The sequence below is a fragment of the Chiloscyllium plagiosum genome, unplaced genomic scaffold, assembly GCF_037043375.1.
Source record: "Chiloscyllium plagiosum isolate Xiang-an unplaced genomic scaffold, Cpla_swu_hap1 HiC_scaffold_13, whole genome shotgun sequence".
In the NCBI taxonomy this organism is placed as follows: Eukaryota; Metazoa; Chordata; class Chondrichthyes; order Orectolobiformes; family Hemiscylliidae; genus Chiloscyllium; species Chiloscyllium plagiosum.
Window position 1 is genome coordinate 43,988,255 of NW_028270151.1, and position 25,200 is coordinate 44,013,454.

At 41.1% G+C, this 25,200-nt stretch overlaps 1 protein-coding gene across 1 annotated transcript in view; it reads left to right on the forward strand.

Moving 5' to 3' along the window:
• LOC122556378 (putative cation-transporting ATPase 13A4) overlaps positions 1-25,200 on the forward strand; it is a 103,079-nt gene that overhangs the window by 14,272 nt on the left and 63,607 nt on the right. The window contains exon 3 of the mRNA XM_087993959.1: positions 15,051-15,224. Coding sequence (XP_087850085.1) covers positions 15,051-15,224 — 174 coding nt within the window. The remainder of the gene's footprint in view (positions 1-15,050; positions 15,225-25,200) is intronic.

Genomic DNA, 25,200 nt, shown 5'->3' on the forward strand with positions numbered 1-25,200 from the left:
TGGAAACTATATGGCATAGGTTTAAAGTAGGAGGGGAAAGATTTAAAAAGAATCGGAGGGGTAACTTTTTCCTGCTTATGAGTTGTGTATTAAGTTCATTAACATTCTAAAACAAAGATAGATTACCTATAAGACGTTATTATTCAAACAGGATTTTTGTCACAAGTCTTAGTGGTTTTGGGTCAAAGCTGCAACATTAGATCCTGTTAAATAAACATGTTTTATTACTTTCTTTAAAAGTCATTGTCTTGATCATGCAAAATATTCTTTAAGAACCGATTGCATATTTTACCGTGACAACACAGCTAGGTTTATGTACACTTTTATTTAATCCTTTGAACAGCATGCAAGCTGTATTTACTGGAAGGTGGCTGCCTGTCTGCAAAAATGATTGCATTCATTAAAAGGAAGAACTTTGAGGGGTCTTGTGACATAGTGATAGTGCCACTAATCTGGGCCTGAAGGTTTGAATTCAGTTCCTACCTGACCTGGAAGTGTATTATGGCACATCTGAATGGTTTGCTTAAAAAATATGAAAAGGAAGGACTTCCAAACAAATCTACTAGCTTGGGGTCAAACTTTATGCAATGCCAGTGTCAGTCAAACCCTTGAATCTATGGTTTAGAGATACTAAGGCATCTCTCAAGAACAGAATATTATTCTCCTTACTCGTTGATCAAATCTAAAATCACGAGAACGAAAATATATTAACAATTAATTAATCTTATGCTCTTTGTGGAATTTTACTCCTCCCAAAATGGCTGCTGCCTCCAGAAGAAGCTGTTGCAGTTCAACCTTATTGTAGGTTAAGTGCTTTGGAGTGTTCCTGAGAGTCATTATGTATAATTACAAGTCTTTTTTTATTTTAATATAAAATCCATGGAGAATATTTGGTATTGTCATGTAAACAGTCAGAAAGTAGATACTAGGGAATCATAAGTATCCTCCAAATGAGTAAAACACCACTGCAAGTTAAGAGTATTTTGTAAATGGCTCTTCCAGGTAATTTCTGATTGTAGATACTTTTACAGACTTTAAAATCCATTTAAAATCTATCAGTGGAAGAATCATCTTGACCTTTATGAAAATATTACCACGCAACTTCCTACAACATGTATTGAATTTACTGTTGTCATCTCTTGGCTTCATTTACCTCACTGAATCAAATTTGATTTCTGTACAAAATGTGAAGATGATGGAGTCTTACAAAATATAGTAGAGCTAGTTTCAAATGTCCAAATGGAACAACTTTGAGTGAACCTAATTCAAATTAGTTCAAAAAAGGTTTTCAACTCGACTGGAATCTAAGATTAAGTACTTTTGGTGGTAAGCTCCAGCTAACACTATCTCTTAATAATGGGTGGTTTGGCACACGCTTGAAGAACTTTTAATGGCTCCAAGGCTACTTTGCAAACCATTTTCTCTCTGTCTTGAATGTAGTAATGAGAAAATAAAACATTTTTTATTTTTGCAGGCTCCTCATGTGATTTCTTAACAGGTACTTTTTGATTTTCTTGGGCCAGTTTTTAGGTTTCAAGGCCTTTTTTGTCATAGAAGTCACAGGACTAGAGCACATAAAAAGCACTTTGGCCCATTGAGTCTGCACTCATCTACAACAAGTACTGAACTATTTTAATCCCTTTTTCCAGCACTGAGCCATAGCCTTGTGTGCTTTGCATCACAATTGAACAGTAAAACATTTCTTAAATATTATGAAGGTCTCTTTTTCTGCCATGATTACAGGCAGTGCCAGATTCATACCACTGCTGGGTGAGCACATTTTCCTCACAATGCTCTCTAAACCTGCTCTCTTTTACCTTAAATCTACACCACCCTGATCATTGATGCTTCTACTAAGGTGAACAAATCATTCTTGTTCATCCTGTCATTACCCTTCATAATTTCATACATCACAATCATGTCCCCTACTTAGTCTCCTCTGCTCCAAGGATTTGGAGGAGTCAGTATTGGACTGGTGTGGACAAAGTTAAAAATCATATAACACAAGGTTATAGTCCAATGGGTTTATTTGGAAGCACTAGCTGACTCAAGATTAGGATCCAGACAGACCCTAACCTCACACCTTTAAGGCATTGTCTGAGCTGAGATGTCACCTTTTGTTATAAAACCTTAAGTTATTTTGAGAATATGACTTAAAAGACATTCTGGGATTTACATATTAAAGAACCGAAACCAGCAAACCCATTTTAACAGATGAAAGACTTAACAATCTAGGTTTGTTCAATATATCATTTCAGCTGCGTGACACCATAATCTTTTGCTATAACTTCTGTGTCTTACGGTCCTGCTTCACAACCACCTGATGAAAAAGCAGCGATTCGAAAGCTACGGCTTCCAAATAAACCTGTTGGACTATAACCTGGTGTTGTGTGATTTTTAACCTGCTCCAAGGTAAACAGCCTATACTTATCCAAGCTCCCATTACCCTTTCTTCCTGACGCTCAGCTAATTCTGGTTCCAATTAGCCATACTTTAGTGGAACCCATCATCACTAACTCATTTGTTACATGATGCAGTCATTTAGTAAGATTACCTTTGGTACTTGTGTTGACATTACAGGGTATTTGACTCTCTCAGAAGCAGATGTTATTAGGACATTGAGGTATGATGATATTAATGTTCACAATGGTTTAAACCCCTGTTAATCTTGTTTCAAATAGTTCTTGGTTAGCATAAGGTAGTTTGCGTTTTCATTTTATGTAATGAATTGTAATATTCTTTTGTTGAAAGGACAGTGGCAGCTTTTTGTGAATATGTTCAGTTACTGGCCTCCCCAGTAAAGAAAGAAACAAAAAACATATGGTCTATCAAGCCCGATGGTTTATTACTCTGGAGTCTGACTTATCTAGTATTATGACCAACTGGAATCATAATAGATGATGCCCATGCACTCCCTATCTTTGCTGCAAACAAAAACAGAAAGCGCTGGAGAAACTCCACAGGTCTGGTAGCATCTGTGGAGAGAAAGCAGCATGAAAGGTTTGAGTCCAGTGACCCTTTTTCAGAATTGGGTCACTGCATTTCAAACCTTAACTCTGTTTTCTTTTCACAGATGCTGCCAGACCTGCTGAGTTTCTCTAGCACTTCCTATTTTTGTTTGTTTCAGATCTCCAGAATCCACAGTTCTTTATTTTATTTTCATATTGTCTTCCTATTTTAGCTGTGATTTTAATCAGTTTGAAATCTATGGGGTTTGACTTTGCTAAACTAACAGTAATGAATTACAGACAAGCACCATGAAACAGAAGCTGATGGCATAATGGAATTTAATGCTGATAAGTGTGAAGTTATACACTTTGGAAGAAGTAACAAGACAAGGCAGTATTCAATGGATGGCAAAACATTAGGAAGCTCAGAAGAACAGAGGGACCTTGGTGTGGTTGTCCACATATCCCTGACAGCAAGAGGACAGGTTAATAGGGTAGTTAAGAAGGCAAATAGGACACTTGCCTTTATCAGTCATGGCATAGATTATAAGAGCATGGAAGTTAAGTTGGAGCTGTACGGGACTTTCGTTAAGCCGCAGTTGGTGTAGTGAGTTACCACACTTTAGGATGAATGTGATCCAACTAGAGGAGGTGCAAAGGCGATTCACCAGGACATTGCCTGGCATGGAGCAATTTAGCTGTGAAGAGAGGCTGGAAAAGTTCATGATGTTTTCTTTAGAGCAGAGAAGTCTGAGAGGGGACCTGACTGAGGTATACAAGGTTCTGAGGAACATGGACATGCTGGATGGGAAGCAGCTGTTCCCCTTAGATGAAGGGTCAATAACAAGGGGACATAATTTAAAGATGTAAAGCAGCCTATTTAGATGGGATTTGAGGGGGAAAAACTTTCACCCAGAGCCTGGTGTGATGTGAATCCCTGGGAGGGTAGTTGAGCTGGGAAACATGGCACTTGGATGAGCACTTGAAATGTCTCAACATTCAAGGCTGTGGGCCAAGTGCTGGAAAGTGGGACTAGTGTGAATTTGGAGGGTGTGGATTTAGTGCTATTTCTTGTTAATACAGATTTAATGAACAGAGGGGTCTCCTGTACTTATTGATTCTATGATTCTTTACTTCCTAAACTTATCATGTTCTATTATGCTGGTGACAAAATGTGAAGATGATGGAGTCTTACATTTTTATAGATTTGGCAAGCGTAGTACTCACTGAAGTAATTAATGTTAGTATTGGGGTTGTCAATCTTTTCTGTTGTGTCCAATGGTAGTGTTAATAATCCCAGGTCAAGTTGACATAATTTAGATGCATAATAAAGTTTCTTCTACGAAAGTAAAATGCTACAAATACCAGAGATGTGATATGACAACAGAAAGTTCTGGAAACACCCAGCAGATCTGGCAGGATCTGTGGATTAAAAAAAACAGAGATAATGGTCTATACCTTTGCTGAGTCAGAGAATCCAGGGGCTTATTATCAAATCACCTTTTATTTACACATGAACAGTTCTTGACTTTAGTACTGCCTCATTCAGAGCCAGGTATCAGTGTCAGTATCTCTGTCTCTTTATCTGTCAGCTAGGGCTCCTGCTTGGACCAGATTAACAGCCCCAATCAGGCAACTCATATTTTATGATATCCATCTGGCTGACCTCGTTACATTGACTACAGCGGGCAGGGCCCAGGGGTGCAAGTCCCACCTCCAGTCTAAGAGGAAAGAAGAATGGATTGTGATTCACATGGGACAAACTCAGAAATTGCTATTGAATCTAATGTTGAATTCAAACAAATCACATTTTTTGCTGGAGCAGGATTCTTATTTTGCACCATGTGTGTTAAAAAATGTAAGAACGGATGTAAATGCTCACAGAGAGAAGCTAGTGTTTGTGGAATGGCAAGAACGTCAAGTTATTTAAATCATTTGACTTTTAAAAATTAGGGAAAAACAGCCTGCATGGGTCTGAGATTTTCAAAATAAATCTGTGCTTGCAATTTCAAACACTGTTCGTTGCCATAACCTTATTTGATATCATTGCAGAATTACTATTGTTAATGCTTTTCTTAACATATTATTTTCAGTATACTTGTTGTAAATTAAGCTTGTTTTATACATCAAAGAGATTTGAGATGAGATTATTCAAACAAATGCCTATTTTTATGAAGGATCATGTACTTGAGGAGATTTAAATGTATTGAATGGGCTTTCATGGATGAGAAAGATTATATTTAGTGAGGTCTATATTAGATATTAAGAACTTTATTTTACTTCATCTCAGAATGGCTCTTGAGGTCTGCCCATAGTGAATACTGGATGTGCTGGCATGAAGGATGGTTAATGGAGGCATGCAATGGCACAGGGTTGGCATAAAGGCTCACTGACACCAGGAGGGTGGATTGATATGAGTTGGGATGCAATTGGCCACTGAGGCTTCAAGGGGCCTTGAAGTAGCTGGCGAGATATAAATTGAAAGAGAGTATTATAAAATCTAGGAGTGCGTGGACTGCATGAGTTGGTATGTATGGGCATGAGTGGGGATTTGAGAGAGGGGATTAATGAATGATTGCACCTTGAAGTCCTAATATCTAATAAAAACAACTGGGAAAATGTCCTAGAAAAATGAGGTGGACACTGTGTCCTTCTTGTCATCCTACAGCCCTTATGGTTGCCTCTGATCTGCAGCTGGGTTTGGTGGACCCAATGAAATCAATACCTTTACCCCCAGGTGAAGATCCCATAATTTGGGGCATATTTTCCTGGAAGATTTCTAACTGCCCATTCAACTTGAGAATGAAAGTCTGCATTCATTTTTCAGGTCAGTGACCCTTCATCAGAACTTGTATTCCCTCATGAGCTCTATCCACCTTCCGCCTACCTTTTTACTTTTCATCTGCCGATAGAATCCTTTGTTATTCTTTTGTCTTTCTGTCTCTGTTCTTTCCTTAGTCCTTGTTATACGTTTCCCTGCACCCTGAGTTTTTTTTTATATTCAGGCTGATTCTCATTGTCATATCCATCTGTCAAATTCACTCTTTACTGTTTTATTTTAGTCTCAGTCTGTGTCATCATCCAGGGAACACTGTTTGTTTGCCTATTCTTTCCAGGTGATGAGAGAGAACCTACTCTCTATCTGAACCTCTTTTTTTTAATTGTACCATTACATTCATTTCTTTATTTGTTCATGGGTAGTGGGTAATGCTATCCAACATTTATTACTTAATTTTAACTATCCTGGGGAAAGTGGTGGTGAGCTGCCTTCTTGGTCATCTGCAGCCGTTGTGGTGTAAGGACACCTACATTGGTACGAGAAAAAGAGATCCAGAACTTTGATCAAAGGAGCAATGATATGCATTGCAAATCAGGATAGTGCATGACTTAAATGGGAACTTGCAGGTGATGGTGTTCCATCTACTGTCCTTGTCACTCTAGGTGGGAAAAATTACATGATGTGGAGGTGCCACGGTTGTACTGAGGTGGACAAAGTCAAAAGTCACACGACACCAGGTTATAGTCCAACAGGTTTATTTGAAATCACTCAAGCTTTCGGAGCAGGTTTCAAAGATGCAGTTGAAAGCGCCTTGGTGAATTATTGCAGTGCACCTTACAGAGTGTACACACTATTGCCACTATGTACTGGTAATAAAGAGAGTGAATTTTGTTGGAGGTGGTCATTGCCTGACATTTTTGTAAGCTAAGCCTGAATGTTGTTGAGGTCTTTCTGCATTTGGACACAGACTGCTTCAGTATCTGAGGAGTCATGAATGGTGCTGAACATTTTAAAATATTCAGCAAGCACCTCCAATTTTTCTGGAGGAATGTCATTTATGAAGCAGCTATTGACAGTCGACCTCGGCCCTAGGACATTTGACTGTGGAACTCCTGCACGGATGCTCTGTGGCAGAAATGATTAACCTCCAATAGTTGTAACCATCATCAATTGTGTTATGTATGTTATCTACCAGCAGAGAGATTCCCCCAGTTGATAGAAACAAACAAACAAACAAAGAGCAGGATTAGGATATTAGGCCCTTCCAGCATGCTGCACCAGTCTGTATGATCATTGTTAACCTTCCATTTCAATGCATATTCCTGCTTAGTTAACATACTCCTTGATGATTTCAAAATATAAAAAATTATCTACAGTTCTTGAATATACCCTGTATTCAGTGACTTGGCCTCCATAGCCTTCTGTGATAGAGAATTCTATAGAGAATTCCCTACCCATGGTGCAAAGAAATGTTTCATTTCAGTCCTAAATGACCTGCCTGATTTCCTGAGATTGTGTCCCTACTTCGGAGAAATTACTACAGACTCCAGTTTTGCGAGAGCTCCTTCATGATGTACTTGGTCAACTGATGACGTGATGTCTGAGGCAGTCACCATCATTACCTGTCTTGATTTCAATTCTTTTTTCATGTCTGGTCCAAACATTAATGAGATCAGGAGCTGAGTCAGCCTGGGGGACCCCCTTGAATTGAGAGTCAGTAATCAGGTTATTGCTGAGTTAAATGCCGCTCAATATCAATGACCCCTTCCTTCACTTCATTAATGATCAAGATTGACTGGAGAGGTAATTGAATGGGTTGGATTGTCCTTCTTTCTGTGCACAAGACATATCTGAGTAATTTTCTATACTCCCAGATCGTTGTCAGTAATGTTACTGTACTGGAATAACTTGGCTGGGACTACAGCTAGTTCTGGAGCGAAAGTCTTCAGCAGTATTGTTAGAAAATTGTCAGAGCCCACAGCTTTGGAGTATCTAATTAATTCAGCTGTTCTTTAATAGGAGTAGGCTGAGGATCATCAATTGGCACTTGCAGCTGAAGATATTACTAATGCTATCTTTTATACAATTGTGCTGGGCACCTCATCATTTAGAATGGGTATATTTGTGAAGCCTCTTCTAATTATAGTTTCTTTAATTGTCCACCACCACTCCTCAATGTGGCAGGACTGTAAAGTTCACAACTGATCCATTGATTATGAAATCACTTCGCTTGGTCTATCACATGCTGCTTGTAATACTTGGATTGTAAAATATTATGTATTGTAGCCACAATAAGGCAATACCTCATTTTTAGAAATGCCTCGTATTGCTCCTAGCATGACATCCTCCACTCATCATTGAACCAAGATAGATTGCATGGCTGGGTAGTGGGGGATATGCTCGAACATTAGATTACATTACAGTGTGGAAACAGGCCCTTCGGCCCAACAAGTCCACACCGACCCGCCGAAGCGAAACCCAGCGATACCCCTACATTTACCCCTTACCTAGCACTACGGGCAATTTAGTATGGCCAATTCACCTGACCCTGCACATCTTTGGACTGTGGGAGGAAACCGGAGCACCCGGAGGAAACCCACGCAGACACGGGGAGAATGTGCAAACTCCACACAGTCAGTCGCCTGAGTCGGGAATTGAACCCGGGTCTCAGGCGCTGTGAGGCAGCAGTGCTAACCACTGTGCCACCGTGCCGCCCATTGTGGATACAGGTTGTGATTGAATACATTCTGCTGCTACTGCTCATAGCCTGGTAGCTGCTGGTAGCAGCTCATAAATTCCCAGTTCTGAGTTACTAGATTTTTCTGGACTATTCCTTTCAGCGTGGTGGTGCCACACAACATGACAGAGGATATCCTCAATGTTGTTGGAGCCTAGCACTAATTGGTTATGGCTATCGGCTTGTACAGAGAGGAGAAAAGTCAGTTCACTCAGAAGTCACTTTATTAATGTATTGGATAATACACATATAGCTGATACATGTAACCACAAACTCAAGCTTAAATGTTTTCCCACCAGCTAGAATCTATTTGAACACCCACTAGGGTCCTCTAGCACTCCCAGAATAGTCAGTGAATATGAAGCTAATACCTGATCAGGATAACTGCTGATATTGGTGAGGGCTGATGCTGGCCAGCTGCTCCGTTCTCTCTCTGTCTCTCCCGATGTCATCACCACGTCCTTCCATGATGGTTGGCCTTTAGACTTTTTACTGGCTGTGCACCCAAGAGACTCCTTCTTGTTCTTTTCCTTACCTCTTTTGAGTCAAGCTGTCTCTTTCCTGTTGACTCAGGCCCGTTCAGTTATTGCAGACCTTTACCTTATTGTCCCTGGCCTAGGTACTTAGATTGCATTACCTCATTGCTTCTTGTCCAAATAAGGCTTCATTCCTGAAGAAGGGCATGTGCCCGAAACGTCGAATCTTCTGTTCCCTAGATGCTGCCTGACCTGCTGTGCTGTTCCAGCAATAAAGTTTCAGCACCAAATAAGGCTTTTGCATTACCTCAGCTACCTTACTTTTCGCAGAACTTAGTTGTTACAAACTGGTTCTGATCGGCTCAGACCAGTACCTGGTTTCAGGTCATTTTTGTTCACAAGCTGCTATTCCTGAAGAAGAGTTACACCCAAAATGTTGACTTCTCCACCTCCATATGCGGCCTGGCTTGCTGTATTCCTCCAGTCTCCTGCTTGTCGACTTTGAATTCCAGCATCTACGGGTTTTTGTCTCTTTTCCTGTGTGTTAGCAGTTTTGCACTTAGTATTCCCTGCAGCACGTCAGCAGCTTGTATCCCTCTCTCTGTTTCTCTGTAGCTCCTCGCTAACAATGTGTAGATGAGATGTTGTTTACATTGTGCAGTGGTCTTTCCAAAGGATGCTATTATGAATATCTGCATATTAGTAGATTATTGTGGATGAGGTCAAATATATTTATGTCTCTTGTCAGTTCTCTTACCATCAGATTCAGTCTAGCAGTTAGCTCGATCAGTAGCAAGGCTACTGAGTCACTTTTGATGATTAACATTGCGGTCCTCCACCCAGATTCGGTATCCATTATATCCACACCATCCACAGTTTTGCTCATTTGTGTTCAGCACGGAAGAAAACTGTTTAATCAGTTGAGGAAGATCTCATAAGTTACAATCAGCGGGCAGTTTCCTTGCCAATGTTTGAGCTGATGTGACTTCATTGAGCCCAGAATCAATATTGAGTATTCCCAGGGCAACTTTCTCCTGACTGTCTATCACAAAGCCATCACCTCTGTTAATGGGACAGGATATACCCAGTGGTGATCTTGGTGGTATCTGGGGTATTGAAAGGTATTTTTTTGTGAGCGTGACTAGTTCAGACTTCTGTTGACTAGTCTGTGAGACAGCAATCCCAATTTTGGCTCAAATACCCAAATGTTAGTAAGGAGGTCTTTTCAATATCAGCAGATTTCCTGTGCTATGGATACAACTAAGTGTTTTGTTAGGAGAGTTAAAAATGCATTTAAAAGTCAACCACATTGCTGATGGTTTGGAGTCATGTGTAGGCCATACAAGGTGACACTAGTGGGTTTTTCTTCCTGAACAGGAATTAGAAAACTAGAGAGTTTTTACAACAATCAACAATGGTTAATGGTCGTCAGTGGATTAAATTTTTAATTCCAGATTTATTAATTGCATTTAAATTTCATATTCCACAATGGATACCCACATCCTGAGATTATTACTCTGAGCCTCTGGATTGCAGGTCAATGTGTCACCATCTTCCCTTCAAGAAGAGATTGATGAAACTGTACATTTATTATCTAGATCTTAGAAGAACGAGAGATGTTCTCACTGAATCATACAAAATTCGTGAAGTTGTTGACAGAAGAATGATTTCCCTGGCTGGGGGATGTAGAAGTCCGGTACACAGTCTCAGCATGAGGTCAGCCATTTAGGATTGAGATGGGGATGAATACCTCCTCTTCCATAGTGAATCAGTGAAATTCTCTGGAGAGCTTTAGAGACTAAGTTATTGAGTGTATTCTGAAAATAGATCGATAGATTTCTTGCTAATAAATATATCAAGGCATATAGGACAGTGCAAGGTAATGGCATGCAGATTGCTAGAATATCAGTCATGACATAGTTGAATCACACAGCAGGCTCGATGGGCCAAAGGCTAACTCCAGCTCCTGTGTTTCTCTGTTCCTGAACATCTAACAATTTGTACTCTCACTCTCATGTATAGAAATCAAAATGCAGGGAGAACTAGCCATTTGGATACAGAACTGACTCAAAGATAGAAGGTGGTAGTGGAGGGTTGCTTTTCAGACTGGAGACCTGTGACGAGTGGAGTGCCACAAGAATTGGAGCTGGGTCCACTATTTTTCATCATTCATATAAATGATTTGGATGTGAGTATAGGAGGTATAGTTAATAAGTTTGCAGATGACACCAAAATTGGAGGTGTAGTGGACAGTTATGAAAATTGCCTCTGAGTATAACAGGATATTGATCAGCTGGGCCAATGGGCTGAGGATTGCAGATGGTGTTTAATTTAGATAAATGTGAGGTGCTACATTTTAGAAAAGCAAATCTTCGTAGGTGGTGTTGCTGAACAAAGAGTGCAGGTTCATAGTTCCCTGAAAGTGGAGTCGTTGATAGAGAGGATAATATAGAAGGTAGGAGAACGTGAGGACTGCAGATGCTGGAGATCGGAGTCGAGAGTGTAGTGCTGGAAAAGTACAGCAGGTCAGGCAGCATCCGAAGAGCAGGAGAATTGATGTTTCGGGTGTTAGTCCTTCACCAGGAGTGAAGCTTGTGAGCTGGGGGGGCTGAGAGATAAATGGTAGGAGGTGGGGTTTGGGAGAAGGTAGCTGACAAAGTGATAGGTGGATGAAGGTGAGGGAGAAAGTGATAGGTCAGAAGGGGGGCATGATGGACAGGTCCAGAGAGCGGTGCCAAGTTGGAGGTTTGGAACTCGGATAATGTGGGGGGAGGGGAAATGAGGAAGCTGTTTAAATCCATATTTATCCCGTGTGGTCGCAGGGTCCCAAAGCAGAATATGAGGTGTTCCTCCTCCAGGCGTCGGGTGGTAACGGTTTGGCAGTAAAGGGCGCCCAAGATCTGCATGTCCTTGACGGAGAGGGAGGGGGATTTGAAGTGTTCAGCCACAGAGCAGTGGGGTTCGTGGGTGTGCGTGTCCCAGAGATGTTCTCTGAAACGATCTTGTCTTCATCGGGGAGACAGGACGCCTTCTTGCAGATTGTTTCAGAGAATATCTCTGGGACACCCGCATCCACCAAGCCCACCACCCCATAGCTGAACACTTCAATTCTCCCTCCCACTCTGTTATGCAGGTCCTGGGCCTCTCCACTGCCCAACTGTTACCACCCGGCGCCTGGAGGAGGAATGCCACATATTCTGCCTTGGGACCCTGCAACCACAAGGGATAAATGTGGATTTCAACAGCTTCCTCATTTCCCCTCCCCCCACATTATCCCAGTCCCAAGCCTCCAACTCGGCACCGCTCTCTGGACCAATCCATCACTCCCCTCTTCTGACCTATCACCTTCTCCCTCACCTTCATCCACCTATCACTTTCTCAGCTACCTAACCCAAAACCCCACCCTGTCCCATTTATCTCTCAGTCCCGATCCACAAACCTCATTCCTGATAAAGGGCTTATGCCCGAAACATCGATTCTCCTACTCCTCGGATGCTGCCTGACCTGTTGTGCATTTCCAACACTACAGTCTCGACTTGTGAAGAAGGTGTTTGGTATGCTTTCCTTTATTGGTCAGAGCATTGAGTATAGGTGTTGAGAGGTCATGTCGCGGCTATACAGGACATTGATTAGGCCACTTTTGGGATATTGCGTGCAATTCTGGTCTCCTTCCTATCGGAAGGATGTTGTGAAACTTGAAAGGGTTCAGACAAGATTTACAAGGATGTTGCCAGGGTTGGTGGATTTAAGTTAAAGGGAGAGACTGAATAGGCTGGGGCTATTTTCCCTGGAGTGTCAGAAACTGATGGGTGACCTTATAGAGGTTTATAAAATCATAAGGGGCATGGATAGTATAAGTAAACAAGGTCTTTTCCCTGGGGTGGGGGAGTGCATAACTAGAGGGCATAGATTTACGGTGAGAGGGGAAATATATGAAAGGGACCTAAAGGGCAACATTTTCATGCAGAAGATAGTACATGTATGGAATGAGCTGCTAGAGGAAGTGGTGGAGTCTGGTACAATTACAGCATTTAAAAGGCATTTGGATAGGTATATAAATAGGAAGGGTTTAGAGGGATATGGGCGAAATGTTGGCAAATGGGACTAGATTAGGTTAGGATATCTGGTCAACATGGACAAGCTGGTGTGAAGGGTCTGTTTCCGTTCTGTACATCTCTGACTCTGTGACTCCATTTAGTCTCTTCATTATTTACAGAAACAAAGCCTAACAGCTTTTGAGGAACAATAAAACTGAAATACAATTACAGTTTAATGGCAAAATTGCATATTTCACCTTATATGTTTCAAGGCCATAAGATTATAAGATGTAGGAACAGAAGTAGGCCATTCAGCCCATGAGTCTATTCCACTCAATGAGATCATGGCTCATCTGGTAATCCTCAACTCCACATTCCTGCATTTCCCCAGAACCCCTGATTTCCTTACTGAGTAAAAAGCTACAAGGTAAAAACAATGACTGCAGATGCTGGAAACCAGATTCTGGATCAATGGTGCTGGAAGAGCACAGCAGTTCAGGCAGCATCTGAGGAGCTTCAGCAAAATCGACGTTTCGGGCAAAAGCTCTTCATCAGGAATAAAGGCAGAGAGCCCTGTCCTCCCTGACCTATCACCTTCATCTCCTCCCTCACTCACCCATTGTATTCTATGCTACTCTCTCCCCACCCCCACCTTCCTCTCGCTTATCTCTCCACACTTCAGGCTCTCTGCCTTTATTCCTGATGAAGGGCTTTTGCCCGAAGCGTCAATTTTGAGTAAAAAGCTGTCTATCGTAGCCTTGAATATTCTTAACAGCTCAAACTTTACAGGTCTTCATGGAGATGTCCTTATTCTTGGCACCAGGCAAGCAATATAGTCTTCAGAGCTCACACACAAAACTGCAAGGATCAACATATATCTCCTCATTATTACTGACCCCTACCATGACTATGTTCCTATTTCCTCCCTGTTGGTCAGTTTGCTTATCTTCACTGCTGTCCTCACTCTTGTCTACACCACTTGCAAGAATCTCAAAGCAGTTAGACACTTACAGGAACCAAAGTTCCTCAAATACTACAACTTGTGTTCTTGTATCTGCCTCATCTGTAGTCACATGCTCCCACTCCTGCTCACAGAAGTTTCAAAAGCTTAACCTGAGGACTGTGACTGCTTCCTAGGATAAAACATCAGGTTGGCTTCTTCGTCCTTGCTGTGTTACATTGTCTGCAGTTCAGACTCCATTTCCACAACTCAGATCTGCAGTTCCTTGAGCTGCCAACACTTAATACAGATTAAAAACATTAAACAAACATTTACTTCACTTTGGATTGCATTTGTATCCAGTAACTCTCACATGTGCAACATATCATCCGTCCTGCCATCACTATCATATTTAATTTAATTTATTAATTATTTACTTGATTATCACTGTTCTCTGCACTTGAAGAATCCCCTAGTCTTTACACTTTATTGCAATAAGCATTTTACATCAGGATCATTTATATCTAATAAGCCATTTACACCAAAAAGGAAAAAAAAACTAGCAACTTGAACACAAACTAAAATTAGAAATATCATGCTTTATTTCAGCAAAAACAATCAAATTCCTCTCCTTCCTCCTATTAAATCCTTGAGGTGCTCAACTCTTGCACTCTATTGTAAATCATGTTGAAATGCTAATTCACACAAAATTGAAACTTATATATGCTCCCAACTGAATGATCTATCTGAATCACTGAATAAGAATCAAATTTCAGCAGGTTCTTAAAGCTACCTTTCATTGGAACCCGAGGGAAACACCTGCTTAAGGTTTCCAATTACAGAATTTAAATGTCGATTTCAATTTAGTACCGCTACAAAGCACAAGGCAAAATTAGGCAAAATTAGCTTTATACAAATAAAGAGTTAGTCTTTCTTACCCAACAATTGAATCTACTCAGTCTTCAGTTGTAATGTTTCACCATGATAAACTAGCAAGATATCTGATTTACCATGTGCATTACCATAGCAGACTAATTTATATGCACTGAAGTTTTATACTCGATTATTATGCTGTACAGTTTCTTTATTAATAAGAATTATTGATGGAATGTTACACTTTCTGTTTTGTAAAGGACATATTTGGTTATAAGTCCAGTCGATGCCGCAGTGTACTGTTTGTCATAGGATCCATCCTAACCTGTGGATTTCTGCTGCTTCTGTTTTACTGGAGGCCCGAGTGGGATGTCTGGTCCAAGTGTATTCAGTGCACCTTGCAGGAAGCTGATATTGTCCTGCTTAGAACAACAGTAAGTGTTACCCTATCATAATACAATATTGCTTAAATTAAAAATTTGTTTTGGGTGACACAAATTTAGCTCTCGTGAAACAAAAACATACCTGCAGGCTCTTCAATGGAATTATCAGCACAAACCAGTATGGCTATTCAGGGCTATCGCATCTACCACATACCTAACCCATAGACATAATGTGCTGCAGTGCTCCATTTCTCTTAACAGCTTTATTCAATAGTTGTTGCTTCTACTGTCTGCATCTCTACTATATAGTCATCTACAAATTACTCAGCACTGGTTCACGCAAGCAATGGTCTCAGTAATGGAACGTTGTGATCACTGTACCAAATTCTGTTCTTCACTGATTAAAATAATTACAGATCAAAAGATTATAGAATTATATGTTCTTTGATAAGATGTCCTGAGAAATTAACATGCTATTTACACTTAACAAGGCCATTCACAAAACCAGATTAAGATTTTCTCAATCATTAAGTGTTTATTTTCTAACAGGTTCCAAAACTTGTGGGATCAAAAGAGCTAAAGAAACATATATAAATGTGGCTCAATAACATAAGCATAACAAGTTTGATACCCTGGCTTCAATCCAAAGAACAAAAGGAATCTAGCACTTTTGCAATGATCATGCATTGTATATTGATACAATACATGAGGGACATTTACCCAGTTTAGAGCCATTACATTTGACTCAGCAATAATACTAGATATCACCAAATTCATTTGATGTAAATTCCATGTTCTTGAAAATAAATATTTGCAATAAATAATGTAATACTCATTGACAGAATATTCAGGTACCAGTTATAACCATTTTTGCCATTGTGCTTCAAATGGATCTGCTCAGGGTTCTGTGAAAGAGCAGACCTAACATCCTTGCTCCTGAAGGATTGCTGGACTTTACTGAAGAACAATGATTCAGGATGTTCTAACTCAAGAAAGCCACATGTACTGACTTATGCTACTTGTTGCACGAGAACCTACAAATGTGGTTAGCTTTTAGAACCCTTCCATCTGCAGAACTAAAGATAATCCATCCTGGATTATATTCTATCCTGGAGCAGGTCCTAAACAAAGTCTCACTGAGATTCTTGAGCAATGGAACCAGTATACTTTTGTCACTTGGCATCAATTTGACACAAGCAGCCCCAATGATCACCACTTCAGCATTCAGAGCTGGTTTTCAGTATTCTGATCAGTATGACCATAATCCCTCTTACTTAGAGGCAGGAATATTTCCACCAAACCATTGGTCAACCTGCTAAAAAAGGAAATTTCCATGCTACTGATTGCGTTCAGGCCTTCACTGGAGATGTATGAACGATCAGTTGGTTAAATATAAACTGCAACATCAAGGACATGACTAAGCTTTGTGTAAAACGTCAGCTGTGCCCACAGCAGGGACAGAAACAACCACTACTTTGTTGAGCTGTGAAGTGACATAAAGTGCAGTCAGAGTAGACTGTGCACAAAAACAACAAATGCACAAATTGATCATTTTGTAGGAAACACAAGGCATTTAATTTCCAGAAGTACAATAAAGGTAGATGACAGTAACTCATATTAACTCTTTCTTTTTATTTAACATTGCTCATGATTTGTTTTTATTGTTAATTTTCAGACCTTTGGGGACAATTTTTGAGTGGAACACAAATCTCATAGGTGGTGAACATCTGCTGTAGAAACTGCTGTAGTGCATTTTCAATTCACTTCAAAATATTTTCTAATCAACTTGTTTAGGAAAGTTACTCCAAACCTTGAGAGCTGGAGACACTTGATCATGGGCCTCCTATCTCAGAGGTAGGAACATTAGCATTATTCAGCAAAGGTCCTCAATCAAATACAATTTCCAATGAATTTCAATTAACTTTCAATTAATTCAGCATGGTCAACACTTAGCACACTCAGAGATAGTGAGGACTGCAGATGCTGGGCAGCACACTCGCCATTTGCTGACGAGGAAGGCAGCTTCAACTTAAATTTTCAAAGGAGGATCTTCAGGAACTGTGCGTTCCATTGTACGGCGCAGTGATTGTCAGCAGATAATAAAATGAAGTGAATTCCAACAGGGCCCCAAAGATCTCTGACTCAGTGGTGGAGACACAAATTGATCAAGAAATCAGTAAGATAGTGGTTTAATTTCTCATCGATGGTGGGTGCCAAGATAAAGGTATAACCAGACATGGAGAGAAATTACAGAAAATTTTAATGCCAACAACATTGTCACCCAGAATCCAGATATAGTGCAGAGAAAAACGTAGTAATCTGACAAGTAGTGTCAGGTCCCCGTTCACATCTTTTACATTCTCTGTACAGCCTACTTTAGAATCCTACTTTAAACTCAGTACTACCTAGCTTTTCCTTTTTCCCGCCTTCTATAGATCTTCATAAGGCAACCTGGAACACTTTACTGTGCATTATTCCTTTTTAAACTGAAATATTCAAAGCTTGTTACTACATTCAATGTAACTTTTTCTTTTTGGCTGTGTTTGCTGCTTCTTTCCACCATGATGCTGATCTGTTTCATTAAAATACTTGGACAGAAACATAAAAGACCATATATTTTTATTTTTGGTTCTGTATGCTGAAACAGAGGTTGGACTGCTCTGTAACTGAAATACCAAAAATGTTTGCAACTTGGAAATATCAAGTGCTGCATATTTTAATCTGTACCAGTCAATGCTGTTTTTCTCACTGAGGGAGATAATTTGAGCTGAGCAACATCAAAAACGTTTTTGGTTCAGGAAATTCTGCCTGATGACAGCCAAGTAGTTTGTTGAACTGCAGTTTGTTACAAAGCTGTAGCTGCAAGGGTAGCAGAAACATCCAGAGCCAGTAAACTGAAAGCAACCATCCCTCTCCACATGGGAAAAAGAGAGAAACATCAAGAGAGGTTAAAAAAGAGAATTAGATCAAGAAAAGAAAAGTTAGTCCACCAGACCAACTATTGAAGTAAAAGTGATCATCTGTTGACAAAAAGAAGTATGTCATCAGTGCTATAAATCACAAACTGTGTAAGATAATTTAATTGAAATCTGGATTTCTGACCTTAAAAATTTTGCTGTCCTGGGAATTTATTTCCAACCCATAAAATCTGTGTCCAATCATCTCTTTTGTTTGACAGTTTATCTGTCAGCAGAAGATAAAACAAGATTAATTCAACTAGTCTCCAAAGATCTCTGACTCAATGGTGGAGATACTAATTGATCAGGAATTCAGCAATCTAGGGTTCAACTTCTCATCAGCGGTGGGTGCCAAGATAAAGACATAACCAGATATCGAGAAAAGTCGCAGAAAATTTCAGTGCCACAACATTGTCCCTAGAATCCAGATGCAGTGAAGAATTCAGTGATGCTCACGCCATTGAATGTGAAGGTGATGGTTAAATTGTCTCTTGTTGAAAATGCTCATTGCCTGACAGTTGTGTGGTATGAATGTTACTTGTTACTTATCAGACCAAGCTGAATATTGTTCAGGTCTTCAAGCATTTGAAAATGGATGGCTTCAGTATCTGAGGAATTTTGAATGGTGCTGAACATTATACAACTACTAGCAAACAACCCTACTTCTGTCCTTATGATGGAAGAATTCATTGATAAAGCAACTGAAAGTGATTGGGCCTGGGATACTAGGCCTATAACTCACGGAGCTGAGATGACTGACCTCCAACAACCACAACCATATTCCTTTGTGCTAGTTTTGGCTACAACTAGCAAAGAATTTTCACACAGATTCTGATTAATATAATTTTGCCAAGGCTCTTTGATGCCACACTTGATGTCAAAGGCAGTCATCATCTCTTCCTTACATGCTTGAATCAAGGTTGTAATGAGGCCATGAGCTGAGTGATCCTAATGAAACTGAAACTGTGCATCACTGAGCAGGTTATTATCACCAAGTGCTGCTTTATAGTGCTGTTGATAACACATTCCATCACTTTACTCATAGTCAAAAGTACACTGAGGGGACTGGAATTTTCTGGGTTGGATTTGTCCTGTTTTTTGTGTACAGAAAATACCTGAGCTATTTTCTGCATTGTCAGATCGATGCCAGTGTTGTAGCTTCCAAATTTACTGCTATCTATTTCAGTGCTATCTGTCTCTCTCGGTGCCGAGATACACTGCTACTATTTTCCTAATATTCTCTCCTGGTTTACTGTCCTCTGATGAGTTTGTAGTGGTAGATATATGTATTGAAATAGTTATTATGGATGGAGAGAAAAGTATAGACAGGATAGGCAAAATTCGAAAGGTCGTAAATCCAGATTTTAAGAGGTGATTAATTTATCTAATGCATATGGTGAATGGTAATCAGCAGATGTTTACCGGTGTTTAACCTGGTGCCATAAGACTTCATGGATCGATTTATGTTGAAGACTCCCAGGGAAACTCCCTCTCAACTGTACACCATAGTATGTTATAACTGCTCGCTTTTCCTGCTAGTAGGACAGAACATATCCAGGGATGGTGACGGTATTGTCTGGGGCATTGTGCATATTTCTGTGAGTATAACTATGTCAGGCTGTTGCGTGACTAGTCTGTGAGACAAATCTCCCTATTTTGATACTATCCCCAGATGTTAGTTACAAAGACATTGCAGAGTTGTCAGGGCTGTGTTTGCTGTTGTCTTTTCCGGTGCCTGAGTTAAATCCAGGTGGTCTGTCTGGTTTCATTCCTTTCTTTCGACTTAGTGGTAGGTGATCCAACTGAATGGCTTCCCAGGCCATTTCAGAGGGTCAACCACATTGCTGTTGAATCACAGGTAGGTCAGACCAAATGAGGATGGCAATTTCCTTCCTTCAAGAGCACTAGTGAACCAGATGGGCTTTTATGATAATCAACAACAGTTTCATGGTCATCTTTAGACTTTTAATTCTAGATTTTATTGAATTCAAACTCCACCATCAAATTGTTTTCAAACCTGGGTCCCCAGAACATAACCAGCAATGTCATCAGTGAGCAATCAGCCATAATTACCCACCACCATCAGGCAAACACCTCTCACCACCAACACCTTCTCCTAAATCATAGAATCATCAAATCCCTACAGTGTGGAAACAAGCCATTTGGCCCAACAAGTCCACACTGCCCCTTCGAAGAGTAACCCACCCAGACCTATTCCCCTACTACACTACATTTATCTCTGACTAATGCACCTAATCTACACCTCCGTGAACACAATGGGCAATTTAGCACAGCCAGTTACCCTGCCCTGCGTATCTTTGGATTGTGGGAGGAAACTGGTGTACCCGGAGAAAACCCATGCAGGCACTGGGAGAATGTGCAAACTCCACACAGACAGTTGACCAAGGCTGGAATCGAACCCAGGTCCCTGGCACGGTGAGGCAGCAATGCTAACTACTGTGCCATTATGCCAACTAGACCCCACACTATTTCTACAGATCCCCCCAACAGCAATAAAGACACGGAGAAGCAGATTGGGAGGAAAGGTTCAGAAGTAAATGTGTTGATCCACTTAATGTCAGTGTCAGAAATTAAAAGAATATCTGGTTCATTCAATTGTTACACACATTTGTGATAATTTGCAATTCTATATGATGGCCTGGGAGGAATGCAAAGCAAAAAGGCTAAAAATCTACATTAATTTGGTTAAAAGAACTAGGAGATTACATTCCCTTGCCCAAGGTAATAAGCAAACACTTTGGCTCTGATAATACAGTAAGCACCTTTTGTACAAGTAATCTCTGCAACAGCCAAATACTGACCCAACTCCTGAATCTGGTTCCAATCATATGTTTTTCTGCCAATGGCAGTTCGTGCACGGCCATAAAACGGACATACACCAAAACCAAAGATCCAAGGGCAGCAGTAAGGGGAGACTCCCCTGCAATCTTCCAACCGCTGCCCAGGAAATATGGTACAAATGACATCCTGGGACACCAACAAATAGGACATGGGAAAATAGGTGAAATTATAGAATGTTCCCATAAAATTCTGTATGGTTGGATACCCCGGATCAGTTGCTTGAAAATTGCAGTAAAACTGGCCTTATTTCAAATTCATAGAACATAGAACAGTACAGGACAGGGACAGGTCCTATAATGTTGTGTCGAACATGACGCCCAAACGAAACTAATCCCTTCTGCCTGTACATCGTCTATATCCCTCCATTCCTTGCTTATTATGTTCTTACCTAAAAGTTCCTTAAACGCCCCTATTGTATCTGCCTCCACCACTCCCATTGCAATGTGTTCCAGGCACCTACCACTTTCTACGTAAATTATTTGCACCTCTAAGCTCCTTTAAACTCTTCCCCTCTCACCTTAAATGCATGCACCCTAGTATTAGACATTTCAACTCTGGGAAAAAAATTCTGACTGTCAACCCTATCTATTCATCTCATAATGTTACAGACTTCTATCAGGTCTCCCCTCAGCCTCTGCTACTCCAGAGAAAACAAACCGAGTTTCCCAACCTCTCCTCAAGTCATAGAGTCATATAGTTATACAGCATGGAATCAGACCCTTCAGTCCAACTCGTCTATACTGACCAGATATCCTAAATCAATCTAGTCCCACTTGGCAGCATTTGGCGCATATGCATTTATCTAAATTAAGCTCCATCTGCCACTTCCTAGCCCATTGGACCATCTGGTCAAGATCCTGTAATCTGAGGTAACCCTCTTCGCTGTCCAATTTTGGTGTCATCTGCAAACTTACTAACTGTACCTCTCATGCTGGCATTCCAAATCATTTATGTAAATGACAAAAAGTAGAGGACCCAGCACTGATCCTTATGGCACTCCACTGGTCACAAGCCTCCAGTATGAAAAACAACCTCCACCACCACCCTCTGACTTCTACTTTTGAGCCAGTTCTGTATCCAAGTGGCTAGTTCTCCCTGTATTCCGTGAGGTCTAACCTTACTAACCAGTTTCCCATGGGGAACCTTGTTGAACGCCTTATTGAAGTCCATGTAGATCACACCTACAGCTCTGCCCTCATCAATCCACTTTGTTACTTCTTCAAAAAACTCAATCAAGTTTGTGAGACATGATTTCCCACACACAAAACCATGTGGACTATCCCCTAATCAGTCCTTGCCATTCCAAATACATGTAAATCCTATCCCTCAGGATTCCCTCCAACAACATGCCCATCACCGATATCAGGCTCACCGGTCTATAGTTCCTGGCTTTTCCTTACCACCTATATTAAACAGTGACACCACATTAGCCACTCTTGTCTTCCAGAACCTCACCTGTTGCTATCAATGGTACAATTATCTCAGCAAGGGGCCCAGCAATCACTTCCCTAGCTTCCTACACAGTCCTTGGGTACAAAAGGCATTTGGATGGGTATATGAATAGGAAGGATTTGGAGGGATATGGGTCGGGTGCTAGCAGGTGGGACTAGATTGGGTTGTGATATCTGGTCGGCATGGACGGGTTGGACCGAAGGGTCTGTTTCCATGCTGTACATCTCTATGACTCTATGATTTGATCAGGTCCTGGGGATTTATCCATCTTTATGTGTTTTAAGATGTGCAACACCTCCTCCTGTATAATATGGGCATTTTTCAAGAGGTTGCTATTTATATCCCCAAGTTCTCTATCTTCCATATTCTTCTCTACAGTAAATACTGATACAAAATACTTGTTTAGTATCTCCCCCATCCCCTGTGGTTCCACACATATAGGGTAGCCTTGCTGATCTTGAAGTGGCTCCATTCTCTCCCTAGTTACCCTTTAGTCCTTAATGTATTTGTAGAATCCCTTTAGATTCTCCTTACCCCTATTTGCCAAAGCTATCTCATTTCTCCTTTTTGCTCTCCTGATTTCGCTCTTATACCCTACTGCTTTTATACTCTTCTTGGGAATCACTCTATTTCTTCTGTCTGTACATGACATATGCTTCCTTCTTATACTTGACCAAAACCTCAATTTCTCCAGTCATCCAGTATTCCTAACGCCTACCAGCTTTGCCCTTCACACTAACAGGAAAGTATTGTTTCTGGACTGCCATGATCTCACTTTTGAAGGCTTTGAGCTCATGCCGTCTCATCCAGTCAGCATCTGGTAAGCCTCTTCAGCACCCTCTCCAAAGCCTCCACATCCTTCCTGTAATGTGGCAAACAGAATTGAATGTAATACTCTAAGTGTAGCCTAACCAAAATTTTATAAATTTGCAATGTCAACATTCACCACAGATTGCAGCGACAAAGTTGACAGGTTGAATGAGTGTAGTGCCGTATTGAGCTAATTTGACAGGTAGTATCAGGAAAAGTGGTGGCTGATATTGACCATGAAAATTGTAAATGAAGAGAGCACTGCTGTCTCATTACTGACTTCACAGCAAGATCATCTAAATTTAAGAAAAAGCCTTTCGTTGATAGCTGCAAAGGGTGCTGGGCATCTCAGTTGGAGAAGACTCCACGACACCCACACCAACCAACCCCACTGCTCCATGGCTGAACACTTCAACTCCCCCTCCTACTCTGCCAGGGACATGCAGATCCTGGGCTTCCTCCATCACTAAACCCTAACCACCTGACGCCTGGAGGAAGAACACCTCATCTTCTGCCTTGGGACCCTCCAACCACATGGGATCAATGTGGATTTCACCAGTTTCCTCATTTCCCCTCCCCCTACCTTATCCCAGATCCAACCTTCTAGCTTGGCACTGCCCTCATGACTTGTCCACCTTCCTTTCCACCTATTCACTCCACACTCCTCTCCAACATATCACCAATACCCCCACCTCCATCCAGCTATCACATTCACAGCTACATTTCCCCCAGCCCCACTACCCCTCCCATTTATCTCTCCACCTCCTTGGCTCACAAACCTCATTCCTGATGAAGGTCTTTTGCCCAGAATGTCAATTCTCCTCCTCCTCAGATGCTGCCTGACCAGCTGTGCTTTTCCAGCACCACACTCTCAACTCTGATCTCCAGCATATACAGTCCTCACTTTCTCCATTCTTGTCCTGTCTATCACCAAACAAGTTTAGGATAGGCCCTTAGCTTTACATGTTCATAAAGGTTTATTCAATTGGCATGACCAAGTTAATGGGCTTGATTAATTAAGCAGTGACCCAAATGTGAACACAGGTTCAATGAGTGTACTGCCGTATTGAGCTAATTTGATTCCTTTCAACCTTCTTCACATCATCCCAAGGTGATCTTATATAATTAAATTTGATGCAAATTTCATTCCCTTTTTGTCAGAGGGAAGTTAACTCACCATAGGTTTTCCTTGCCAGTTACCATTCCTACTTTAAACTCAGCCTCTTGTTTCATTGTGTCTGTGTGAAGTAGGTTTCCAAATATGAATGAAGTTCTTTGGGATGGATTCCAAAGAGCACTCTCGACACCTGCCCTCTACCCCCACATCCTGAGCTAAACAGTCCCAACAGTTGTGCCACAGCAGTTTATTGCTGAGAGCAGGATTAGTGACTTTGAGGTGAGGAGAGAGCTAGGGCCAAATTCCAGTTTAGAGAGATGCTGGTCACTCCAATTTGTTGATGACTCTGACATCCCAGTAGTACCAGCAGTGGTACTAAAAACTCTCCCAATTGCTGAAAAGACGTGGAATCCAGGCTCAGGTGCAATGTTGACAGTGCTGATTGGAACTGTGTGGGGAACTGGAGCTGAGTTCAAAATGTTGGAGCAAGTTTTAAAACTAAGGGATAACCTTTTTGTGTCGGGGGAAGTGGGATGCTTTGATGAGCACTGGGGTCACCAAATGTGGTTCCTTTCCCTTCACTCGACGTGTGGAGCCCTCAGATTTTCAGGTGTAGGCCCTGCCTGCTGTGGGAAAAGTAACAGGAGTGACAAGGTGACGCTTTTAAAGTGCCCGTTAATTGGTCACCCCAATAGGCCTTAGGTAGGCAGGCCACCCAACACCTTTCTTGCTGCCTTAAAAGTTTAGACAGGCCTGGAGTGGGGAGGCAGGTAGTGGGATAGTCACATGCTGGATATTACATGCTCCCATGTTTTGTGTGAGTTGGAAC